Raw genomic sequence first — 12,556 nt, 5'->3', positions numbered from 1 at the left:
TTTAAGACTCCTGAGATAATGTAAAGATGATGTAAAAGCAGAAATAGAACGTAGGAGCAGGGGCAAAATGTTGGGGAGGAGGCAGGGGTCCCGATCAGTGGGCCTGACTCTTGCCCGCCAGGAGTCTGGGAATATAGAGCCTCTTAAACTCCACATCTTACTCAGGAATCTGGGAGCCCTGACATTCTTAAAGTACTTTAGGGGATGTCCGTTTAAAATGATCTCTTCTTTTTCCTGTTTTGTCCCAGATGAGGAAACCAGAATGGTGATTGTTGGGAAAATTTCATTCTGCCCCAAGGATGTCCTGGGTCATGGAGCTGAGGGCACAATTGTATACAAGTGAGTGGTATGGCCCAGTCCCCCAGCTATGTGAATCTTGTCAGGTTCCGGAGGCCTAGCAGGTCAAAGTGATGATCAAGGCAGGTGAGCCTTGCCTCCAGTAAGTTCCCACACTGTCTTAAGAGTTTCTGTTGCTGTGATAAAATACCATGACCAAAAGCAACTTGGGGAAGAAGGGGCTTATTTTACTTATACTTCCACATCACAGTCAGGATGTGAACTCAAGGCAGGAACTGAAATAGAAGCCATGGAGAAGTGCTGCTTACTGGCTTGTCCTCTTGGCTTGCTCAGCCTGTCTCTTATATACCCCAAGAGCACCTGCCCAGGGGTGGTACCCCTCACAATGTGCTGGGCAATCACCAATTCGGAAAGCATACTACAGAATTGCCTATGGGCAAATCTTAGGGAGCTGTTTTTTCAGTTAGGAGTCCATCTTCCTGAATGACTCTAGTTTGTGTCAAGTTGACTTAGTACTAGTCAGGACAGCAACTGGTGAGTTGGTGGTGGTTGGCCAAGGCCTCTGGATCTTGAAGCTGAGGAGGCTGATACTGGAATAAGGAACACTGGCATCTTACAGAGCTGATCTCATGTCTACAGCCCAATGTGCACTAACTAGACTCAACTACTACTTGTCCTACAGAGGTATGTTTGACAACCGAGATGTGGCCGTGAAGAGGATCCTCCCTGAGTGTTTTAGCTTTGCCGACCGTGAGGTCCAGCTGCTTCGAGAATCAGACGAGCACCCAAATGTGATCCGCTACTTTTGCACAGAGAAGGACCGGCAGTTCCAGTACATTGCTATCGAGCTGTGTGCAGCCACCCTACAAGAGGTGGGTCTAGCTGGCTTTCTAGTACCCAGGGTCAGTGACAGCTTTGCCATAGCCACTAGCCTCTTTTCCCACTAACTGCCATTTATTCAGAAAGTATATATTTACTATGCTTTTTTAAAAAGATTTATTTATTATTATATGTAAGTATACTATAGCTGTCTTAAGAGACACCAGAAGAAGGTGTCAGATCTCATTATGAATGGTTGTGAGCCACCATGTGGTTGCTGGGATTTGAACTCAGGACCTTCAGAAGAGTAGTCAGTGTTCTTAACCGCTGAGCAATCTCTCCAGCCTTATTTACTCTTCTTAAACTTGTATATGTATATGCACACACATACAAATATACATACATACATACATACATACATACATACATACATACATACACATCCACTTGAACACCAGTCACAAATACAGAGTTCTGAAGGTTATGTGCTGTGACCTTGCCAATGTGTCTCTTACAGTATGTGGAGCAGAAGGACTTTGCCCACCTTGGCCTCGAGCCCATCACCCTGCTTCATCAGACCACCTCAGGCCTGGCACACCTGCATTCTCTCAACATTGGTAAGAGTATCCTCTTTGCCAGACTAAAAGGCCCAGGATAGGGCGGCTTCCTGACCTTCACAGGAGAAAGGGGTGTGTGTGTAAGTGGTCTCTTGACAGGTTGTATAGGAATTTGAGAAAGAACCTTAGGTAATTGAACACTGAACATTTTGAAGATGACAGCAGGTATTTAGGAAGCTGACAAAGATCCACAGCCCATGTAGGAAGCTGGGGCCACTCATGGTAAGCATGGATGAATTTGGGGTTCTCTCCTAGTTCACAGAGACCTGAAGCCCCACAACATTCTCCTCTCCATGCCCAACGCACATGGCAGGATCAAGGCGATGATCTCTGACTTTGGCCTCTGCAAGAAGCTGGCAGTGGGCAGGCACAGTTTCAGCCGCCGTTCAGGGGTACCTGGCACTGAAGGGTGGATCGCCCCAGAGATGCTGAGTGAAGACTGTAAGGACAACCCTGTAAGTAAATGGCAATATTTTAAAAGAAAACCACAGCACCAGCCCATTATATTTCAAGGTTTGGGTGCCAGGCATATATGCTTACAGAATGACATCTCTTCAAACGTTTCATGTTCTAAGACAGACAGGTGTGAACAGTGTCTCTCCCAACCCTTCCATCACTTGTACCCTCTTTTCCTTTGGGAACCTGGAGAGTCAGGCCTTGTCTACAATGAGCAGACCTCCAATTTTCACTTCCCCAGACTTTTAACAATTGCTAGACGTACAGAAAGTTGGAAGAATATTAAGATCTATGTACTTTCACCCCTTCCACCTCTTCCTGACCTTCACAGGAACCACTGTTAACACATAATACATTTGTCTGCCTTTCTCTATTTACCTGCGGCTATGCCATGTACTTATAAAGGAGCAGAGATCTTGGCCCCTCGCCACTAAATGCTGCCGTCCCGTTCTCTAAGGACAGACCCTCTCCTACCACCTCCCTGCCACACCCGAGCCACCAGCATCTCCCTGTCCGCATTCCCCCAGAAACTCCCAAGCCTTTCCCAGCTAGTTTTGTCTTCCAGGACTGAACTGGACTGCATCTCCGCATCCCCGCAGCCTCCCTCCCTGTTCTGTTCTCTGATGCTTACTCTTGAGACGCCCTTTAATTCCCACTCCAAGCTGCTTGCTCATTTCCTCATGGCATCGCTTCACAGCTCTCTGTATTTTCTGTAAGCTAGAAGTTAAGACTAGAGGCTTGTTTAGATTCCAGAGAAGAGGCAGGTGGATCTTTGAGTTCAAGGCCAGCCTGGTCTACACAGTGAGTTCTAGTATTCCCAGGGCTACACAGAGAAACCCTGTCTTGAAAAACAAAACAACTGTGTAGATTCAAGAGAAATGTTTCAGGCAAGAATAGATTATAGGTCCCTGCCAAGGATGAGTGTGATGGCAGATTGTACCCTGATCAGTGACTAACTTGGGCACCTGGCAGAGCCAAGCATCCCAGGTTGTCAGCCCATAAGCCAATGACCTTGACATCAATCGGAACACTAGGGCAATAATTCAGGGTGTCCCCTTGCTGTTTTGGACAATTCACATTCATTAGCCACTGATCAGTAGGGGCTGAAGTGAAGTCAGGGCTGTGAATGAAGTGATGGCTGTCTGAGACCTCCGACTCTGTTTCTTTCAGACCTACACGGTGGACATCTTTTCTGCAGGCTGTGTCTTTTACTATGTCATCTCTGAGGGCAACCATCCTTTTGGCAAATCCTTGCAGCGGCAGGCCAACATCCTCCTGGGCGCCTGCAACCTTGACTGTTTCCACTCAGACAAGCATGGTGAGCAGGTGGTCTGGGTGGCAGCACCTTCCAACATACTGCCTGTCTGGCCTCAGGAAGTGCTGAGCCATACAGAGCTGACAGAGGCTGCCTAAGAGCATCCTTGGAGCACAGAGCGAGGCACTGACCTGGGGACTCTGATCAGAGGGCCTGACTGGCTGGCATATGGGAGGACCTGTGCTCTCTACACTGGACTCTGTTGTGTTATGGCTGTGGTTACAAGACATAGTCTGCCCAGCAGGGATACACAGGCTCTCCTTACTCTGCTGGCTCGGACACAATGCATATTTCCTCCCAACTGGGAAATTTGCTAGAATATATTAGATCAAAGCACCATAGTATGAAAAGATTAAAATGAAATAATTGTTTTGCTTATGAGGGTTCCCCTTATGCATTGTAGAAAAACACATTAGCATAAAGACCCATTTTTTCCCCCCGAGACAGGGTTTCTCTGTGTAGCCCTGGCTCCTGGAACTCACTCTGTAGACCAGGCTGCCCTCGAACTCCGAAATCCACCTGCCTCTACCTCCTGAGTGCTGGGATTAAAGGTGTGCACCATCATGCCCGGCTTCTTTTTCTTTTTAAAGATTTATTTATTTCATTTATATGAGTACACTGTAGCTGTCTTCAGACACACCAGAAGAGTGCATCAGATCCCATTACAGATGGTTGTGAGCCACCATGTGGTTGCTGAAAATTGAACTCAGGACCTCTGGAAGAGCAAGTGGCCAGTGCTCTTAACCGCTGAGCCATCTCTCCAGCCCCCATATTTTCATTATACAGAGATGGGTATCTGCTGTCAATTCCTTTGTATATGTTATTCTATTGCCTATCTAGATATGTGTACTTACTTTTATAAAAGTGGATCTGGGAGTAGTGGCACACAGCTTTAATCTCAGCACATCAGAGGCATGTGCTATAAATCTATAAATTCAAGGCCAACCTGATCTACATAGTGAGTTCTCAGACAGCCAAGACTGCACAACAACAAAAAGATGGGGTTAATGGGTTAGCAAGATGGATCAATGGTTAAAGGTATTTGCCTGAACACCTAATGACTGGAGTTTAATCCCTAGGACCCACCCACATGGTAGAAGGAGAAAACTAACTTCCTACAAGTTGTCCTCTGACCTCCACATGTGTGCTGTGTTACATATACATGTCCTCCCCTACACATACATACATGCATGCATGCATACGTACATACATACATACATATATACATACACATGGGTGGTTGAACATACCTGTAATCCTAAGGCTTAGGATGCTGAATCTCAAATTTGAGACCAGCCTAGGATACACAGAGAGTTCCAGGTAAGCCTGAGCTGCTTGGCCCCTGGTGGGAGTGGGGATGGGGTTCAGTCATACATTTACAATAGTCTTATTTTTTCAAATTCATCTTTTTTTGTTCGTTTTGTTTGTTTGTTTTTTGGGGGGGTTGGGTTTGTTTGTTTGTTTGTTTAATTAGGGTCTCTTTGTGTAGTTCAGATTAGCCTAGGTCTTCCTGGGTAAGTCAAACTTGTCTCAAAATCATGATCTTCCTGCATCAGCTTCCTGAGTACTGATATTACAAGCCCATTTCACCTTACCTTGAACGTCTGTCTAACCATCCAGGCTTACCCCACCGCCCTTTTAACAGCTCAGGTTTGGGATATTTTTAGTCACTACTTTTCACAAGCTACATAGTGAACATCTGTTACAAACTGATGTTTGCTGTGAGTTCTTCATAATTTTATTACAATCAATTCCTTTAGCAGAAGGTGGTATCAAGGGGCATGTAGGGGCTTGAGAGATGGCTCAGGTGGTAAAGTGCTTACCAGGAAAACATGAGGACTTGAGTTTGGATCCTAACACCCAGGACAGAGAGGCAGAGACAGGAGGCTCCGGTGCTTGCCGGTCAGCCAGGCCAGCTGAATCGGTGATCCCAAGTTCAGTGAGAGACTCTAACCTCATAAGACAAGGCGGAAAGCAACTAAGGAAGATACTTAACATAAGCCTCTGACCTCTGTAAGCCTGCATGCAAACCTGTACGCATATATGTAACAGAAACACACAACTGTAGGGGACCACATACATTTGTAAGCCTTCTGATATTTCATCTGGTTATAAGTTGGAAATAATGGGTTTATTTTTTCCTCTTTAGAGGACGTCATTGCTCGTGAATTGATAGAGAAAATGATTGCTATGGATCCCCAGCAGCGTCCCTCTGCAAAGCACGTGCTGAAACACCCCTTCTTCTGGAGCCTGGAGAAGCAGCTCCAGTTTTTCCAGGTACTGGGTCTGTTTCTCCATCAAAGTCCTAATGTCCTCCAAATTCTCAAAAGGTAAAAAGGGCAGTGAGAAAAACCAATGACCTACAGTTTACAACCAAGACAAATGTGATTGACATTTGCTAGTAGATTCTATGTGTAAAGGGAATGTACTAGAATGGCTCACACAGTACAGGCTAGGTAGTCTAGTCATGACCATCTACACACTGGAGAGACTGAGAGCCAGTAGCTGCTCAGTCCACAAAACTGGGTTGCCTTAGCAGCTAGTCTACACTGAAGACCTGGAAGATTAGAGACCCCCTGGTTTTAGGCCACAGTGGAAGGCTGAAGGAGCAGGGTTCTGCTGCCAGGGAAGGATGACAGCAGCAACAGAATGGGACAGCAAGAAGCAAAGGCCATCGGGTAAGACTGCTTCCCTAAGACCTCTCTCTAGCAGCCCACCTGGCAAAGGGTGCTGCCCATGCTGGCCGGGGGCCCTTTGCTCTAGGCTAATCCTTTCTGGAACTGCCCTCACAGACCCACCCAGGCATATGTCTTAGTTGACAACTGAAATTTACTGTCATATTTTGAATGTTTTCATATAAATAGTAGTATAATTAGGATCAAACTATATATAGTGTTATATCCTGCTTTTTAAAACATATACATAAAATTATGACTATAACATTCTATCATATGAATGTACCCAATTTTTTATTTCTTTTAAAAGATTAGATTTTTTTATATATTTATGAATGTTTTGCCTGCATGTGTGTCTGTGCACCATATGTGTACCTGGTGGCTGTGGAGTTAAGAAGAGTGTGACAGATCCCTGGAAAGGAAGCTACAGAAGATTGTGAGACACTGTGTGGATGCTAGGAACCAAACCCAGGTCCTCTGTGGAAGTGGGAAGTGCGCTTAACTACTGAGCCATCCTCCAGCCCCTAACTGTGCCCTAATTGTTAAACTTTATATCTGGGGATTTCTAATGGTCACACAGGTAAACTGGTGCTCCAAAGAGCTCCTCTTTCCATCCTCCAGTTTTAGCAAGTGTTCATTTCTATGCTGTTCCATACCCAGATGACTTTTTAAAGATTTCTTCTTGATGTGTGTAAGTGTGTACTTGCTTTGTAGAAACAGGTATATGTATGTGTAGCATACACTTGCCCTGGTACCCACAGAGGCCAGCATGGAGTACTGGCTCCCCTGAAACAAGGTACCGATGATTGTAGGCTGCCGGAAGGGGGCTGGGAACCAAACCTAGTCCCCTGTGAGAGCATAAAGTGCTCTTAACTATTGAGATGTCTTCTGAAACAAATCTCAGATACCATATAATTCCTTTCAGTGTCATAAATTCAAACATCTCCCTAAGTTTTTTTTTCTATTGTCTTTTTCTCAAATCTCATTTTGTTTAGTATATACTGTGGGGCTAAAATTTAAGATCAGTGGCTCAGAACTCCTTTGGCAAGTGACAGGTCTGTGGCTCTGTGACATTACCAAGTGGCTTTGTATAGACTATTTGTGGGTATTAGGTGGCATGAGATGAGTAAGTCATGAAAAGTAGGGTTGGGGCAGCAGGGTTTTCTCCTGGGAAGCACCCGACTTAGAATGGACACTCACATAGTCTGGAGCTTGGCAGGGGCCTTGGCTATAGAGATGCCCTAGAATATATGCTCCTTGAAGGCAGGACTTTCTGGATAATTGTAATCATTGTTCTGTCCTGGAGCTTAGTGATCATTCAAATGTCTTTGGGGTGAAGGGTCCAGTCTCTTATTCCAGCGCAGCAGCACGATTGGTCACTGTATGCTACAGGATATAACATGAAAATTCTCAAGTCTAGGTTACTAGACAAAACAGACAACAGAAATAAAATATATATGAAGGCCTTGACCTCACATGAAAGAGTTAGTGTATCTAAATTGTGTATCTGGCAAAGATGGCTGGCTTCTTTTCTATCAACCAGCTGTGACTAACTAGTTACTTTGCAACTCTGAAACATATTTCCACCATGCCCACCAGGACAGTCTAACAGTCTAGTCTCTGCAAAGTAGTTGGTTTTACATTTATTTATGTGTGCGTGTTTGTGTGTTGGTGTATATGTGGAGGTCAGAAGAGCTCTTGTGAATATCAGTTCTCTCCCTCCGTCATCTGAGTTTAGGAATAAAATTCAGATCATCAAGCGTGAAGGCCAGTACCTTCCCCTGCTGACCCATCCTGCCAGCCTTTCTTCGAGGCTTTTCCCTGTAAGTTCAAATAGAAATTCAGCCAGTACACTGGTCATGCTAGCTTACACCTGTAACCTGTAATCCTAGCACTCTGAAGGTAGAAGCAAAAGGACAATGAGTTCAAAGTCATTTTCTGCTATATAGCAAGTTCAAGGCCAGCCTGGGCTACATTAGACTGTCTTGGAGAAAAACAGAAAAAGGAAAAATTATCCAGTCTGATTTTTCCTTTATCAAAGTACTATGTAACTGACTCTCCCAGGGGCTCAGCATTGATGTGTGGGCTCATCATTCCATCTCATAGCCGTTATTACTGGAAGGGGCTCTGAAGGCTAGTACATAGGGTACCCACTCTTGACCCTCCCTTCCCTCCTACAGAGCTTGAAGCCCAGTAGGGCCAGATCCCACACCTACCACCCAGTGCTCTTGAAAAGAGGGCTCTTTATAGCTTCTCTTGTGCTCAAGTGAGGCGTATGACCTTCTGGCTAGCCATTGAGATGCCCTGTTTCAAGGATATCTGAAGCGCAGAATGAATTAAGCTTTCCCCTTTATGCTTCGGCTCCCTGGAAAATGTGTTTTGTATCTGTAGCTCTTTGTAAGTGTGCTCTGTGTGAGTGTGAGCTTCCAGAGGTGGATGTGTGCCCTGCATACAGGTACACCTCTATAACATCTCTCTCGTCATGGAAGGGATCTCTGCAAGTTTGTCCCAGTGAGTGAGGGATATATCTGCTCACGGGGAAAAAGTCAGTGGATCAGGGTAGGTTGCCTGCTGCTTTGAGGCTTTGAAGCTTTGAGGAACCTGCAGCCTAGACCTAAGAGGAATGTCAGTTTGCTTACAGCTCACACTCCAGTGCCTGCTCTGTAGCTTAGTGTGGACGAACCCCAAATCCCTACCCTGACCAGCACCTGTTGCCTGTTTTCCCTCACAGGATGTAAGTGACCGAATAGAAAAGGAGGCCTTGGACGGTCCAATCGTACGGCAGTTGGAGAGAGGCGGGAGAGCTGTGGTCAAGATGGACTGGCGGGAGAACATCACTGTCCCCCTGCAGACAGGTGACCATGCTAAAGGCAGGAGGAGACATTTTGAAAGCTGCAACTATTTCTGAGAACTTGATGTAGACAAGGAATTCCAAATCCCTGTTCTTGGATTTGAGACTTATTTGAGCATGTCCTTGTGGGCTTGGTCAAAGCAATGCAGTTTTCCGTTTGTCCCTTAGTGACAGGCTGGTGATAACGATGTGCTCTAAGATGCTGAACTCCAGACGAGCACCACCTTTATTTAGGTCCAAGAGGTAGCATCTTTTGTCTTGACTGAGAGTTTGTATCACTTTAGTTCAGTTGCAAGAGCCCAGGAATTCTCTGTAAAAATGTACCTGCTTAACCATTGCATCCCTTAATGTTCTTCTAGATCTGCGCAAATTCAGAACCTACAAAGGTGGCTCTGTGAGAGACCTCCTCCGAGCCATGAGAAACAAGGTAAAGACTTATGAGGGCTTGGGGAGGTGGCCACAGCAGAGATTGATGGCTTATGTTCATTTCTGTGTATTTTTTTTTTCTTACAATGGATCCTATCTGGGCAGTCTCAGCTGGATTTGACAAGTATTTTAGTTACCTGTCTATTCTGTAAAGAGACACCATGAACAAAAGAAGCATTTTAACTGGAAGCTTGCTTACAGTTCTAGAGGGTGAATCCATGACCATCCTGGCAGGGAGCATATCAGCAGACAGGCAGGCATGGGGCTGAAGCAGTAGCTGAGAGCTTACATTCTGATCCACAAGCTGGAGGTAGAGAGAGACACTGGGCCTGGCATGGGCTTCTGAAACCTCAAAGCCCACACTCAATGACACACCTCCTCCAACAAGGCCACACCTCCTAATCCTAAATGGTCCACCAACTGGGAACCACACCTTCAAATCTATGAGCCTATGGAGACCATGCTCATCCCAGCTACCACACCAAGTAAAAAGGCCATGTCTTCCCTCAGGGAATTTCTCTCCAAAGACTAGAATGCAGGGTTAAGCTGTAAGGGCTAGTCTTGGGGTATGTGTGCTGACAGCCAGTGTATAAATACTCTCTAATAGGGACCCCTGGTTACTTTCCTGTGTAAGGCTAGGTCTTCAGTGATCTGGAACGGTTCCTCTGTGTCCTCTTAGAGCCCTAGGGATGCTCTTGACCTGTGCTGTCACCAAGCAGCCTTCACACAAGGCAGACCTCAGTCACAGAAGCAGCCTCCAAGCCTATTGGCACAAACACTCCAACACACGGCCTTCATAGGAGGCCTGTGCTCTCTTCCTGGCAGCCTGTACCCCAGTGGAGCTAAAGCTGCTCTCCCTAAGCCAAGCCTTACCTGCTTGGAGCTTTACTTCTGGAGGAAGAAAGGCTACAGGACAACTGGGATGTACCATGGTGCATGCATCTCTTGTCCTTTCCTTACAGAGAAGCCCTTAGCACTGGTGCCTGCCTGTTAAAGCTGTGTCTCTGCTCATTCACAGAAACACCACTACCGGGAGCTCCCCGTGGAGGTTCAGGAGACGCTGGGCTCCATCCCGGATGACTTTGTGCGCTACTTCACTTCCCGCTTCCCCCACCTCCTCTCTCACACCTACCAAGCCATGGAGCTGTGCAGACATGAGAGACTCTTTCAGACCTACTACTGGCACGAGCCCACAGAACCCCAGCCTCCAGTGATTCCATATGCCCTCTGAGCTAGGGCAGCCCTCTGGTCTGGTGGCCCCAATAATGACCATGGGCCCGATCTCTGCAGTCATAGTTTGTTGCCTCTGGGATTAGCAGGAAGACTAAGCTTCGCAAATCAAGTGCCTTGAGCTGCTGATCTGCAGCCAGAAGAGGATAACGCTGATCCTAGGACGCAGGGGAAGATGGTCCCTCATGACTACAGAGACCTGAGGAGATGTGGCCCTGAAACCTTGTAGTGAAGGACGTCTACGAAGGCAGCCTGTCCCAGAGGCTGCAAAGGAAACAGCATCAGCCTTTCACCGGATGAGCTTGCTCCCACTTCTCTTTCTTTCTAAAATTCCTGTGGGATGGCATTTTGGGGGGCCTTTCAGTGAGAGTAGAGGAATCTGGTTTTGCCTGCATGGTGGAAGCAGCCTGGTTGGGGTATTGCATGTGCAGCCTCTGATAGAAATGGTTTGAGAGATGTGGGGTGCTAAGGAAGAGATGTTCAGAGGTGTTGCCATGGGGATAGGAGGCACCTCCAAGTTACTGATAGCCCGTGTTGCCTCATGCAGCAAGTTGTGAGAGTGGGTTGTGGAGACTCGTTAGCAATGCTGTGGACACTGACATGTGCTGTGGGTCTGGAAGATGAAGCAGACACTCAGTTCTGGATGTGGTGCTGGCCCAGCACAGTGGCCTAAATAGTGGCCCCTGATAGGTTGAATCCTGGCTATGTGGGCCAGAGATGAGTTTCCTGGCCACCAGGTGGCAGCTAAGACCAGACAGGGACAGAGACAGATTGTCAGGGCCAGAGAGGAGCAACTAGAGGGAGCTTCCCAGTCACTCAAAGATGCTAAGAACTAGAAGGTGAGTGATATGGTCCCTCTACCCCAGAGGCCAGCAGATTAGCGCATAGATTATGAATCAAGGCCCTGGGGGTAGAGAGCCAAGGTCAGGCTACCACAGACTTTGTAGGCCAGCTTTTATGTTTCTCCTGGCAGGTTTTAATAAGTGAATTTTGATCATATTGCAGAAAGCTACGTTTGCATAAATAAATTAAATGTAGCTTGATGCTTGTGAAGAAGAAATGCAAGATATATCTTCTGTTTTATGTTGTACCAAAAATCGCCATTCCCTTGATAATGTAGACCATTGTGTAATGCTGAAGAGGAAGACATTCTAGCAACACTGTGTAAATGTATTAATGTCAAAGTAGTTACATCAGTACCATTTTTCTCTAAGCCTAATTTTTAATTTTATTTCCCATCAGAATCTATTGTCTTCTCCCTCCCAGGATCCTTAGAGGCTCCGGGAGTCAGGGTATGTGGGGGAGATTCTGTGTAGGATCCTTGGAGCCAGCCGTGGTTTCTATTGTGTAGCCGTGGGGAGCTGAGGCGAACAGTGGCCTCAGCAGCTTCATGCACTGCACTGACTGGAGTCACTGCCCCTGCGTCCCCTAAGAGGGCTTCTGGGTGTGCTGGAACCAGGGCCACTTACCCAAAGCTCCCCTGCTGCTGTAAAATTGGATTTTCTTACTTTCATGGTGGCCAAAGAGGACTTTTTCTTAACCTCCTACATCTTTGGACCTCATGGGTGACCCTGTTTAGACCCTGGAACCTCAACCCCATGTTTGGCTTCCTGCTCACTTCTCAGCATAGCCCTTTGTCAGTGGCTGAGAGGTAACAGCCAAGACCAATGTGAGGAAGAGGAACCAATGTCACCGGGGGCTGCTGCTCACCTTGCTCCTCGTGCCTGGGCTCCCCTTTGGGAAGTGCTGAAGTTTTTTAAAGGCTCAACTTGGTGTTACCTTCCAGTTTGCATGGAGTCAGCTTTTCAAATGTCTTTGCCGTTTATCAGATCAGCTCTAACCAATCAAATTTCTAAAAGTCCTCTGTTCA

The 12,556-nt window shown here is 46.5% G+C and overlaps 1 protein-coding gene across 1 annotated transcript in view; it reads left to right on the top strand.

Moving 5' to 3' along the window:
- Window positions 1-11,609, top strand: part of Ern1 (endoplasmic reticulum (ER) to nucleus signalling 1) — a 90,177-nt gene extending 78,568 nt beyond the window's left edge. Inside the window, exons 14-22 of the mRNA NM_023913.2 lie at window positions 249-339; window positions 980-1,169; window positions 1,634-1,733; window positions 1,989-2,188; window positions 3,360-3,507; window positions 5,654-5,781; window positions 8,911-9,034; window positions 9,390-9,457; window positions 10,475-11,609. Of these exons, the coding sequence (NP_076402.1) occupies window positions 249-339; window positions 980-1,169; window positions 1,634-1,733; window positions 1,989-2,188; window positions 3,360-3,507; window positions 5,654-5,781; window positions 8,911-9,034; window positions 9,390-9,457; window positions 10,475-10,687 (1,262 nt within the window). The 3' untranslated portion in view covers window positions 10,688-11,609. The remainder of the gene's footprint in view (window positions 1-248; window positions 340-979; window positions 1,170-1,633; window positions 1,734-1,988; window positions 2,189-3,359; window positions 3,508-5,653; window positions 5,782-8,910; window positions 9,035-9,389; window positions 9,458-10,474) is intronic.
- Window positions 11,610-12,556: the final 947 nt, after the last annotated feature.

Source organism: Mus musculus, chromosome 11, assembly GCF_000001635.26.
Source record: "Mus musculus strain C57BL/6J chromosome 11, GRCm38.p6 C57BL/6J".
Classification (NCBI taxonomy): Eukaryota; Metazoa; Chordata; class Mammalia; order Rodentia; family Muridae; genus Mus; species Mus musculus.
The sequence above is the reverse complement of the archived record's forward strand: the minus strand, read 5'-3'. Positions and strand labels throughout refer to the sequence as shown.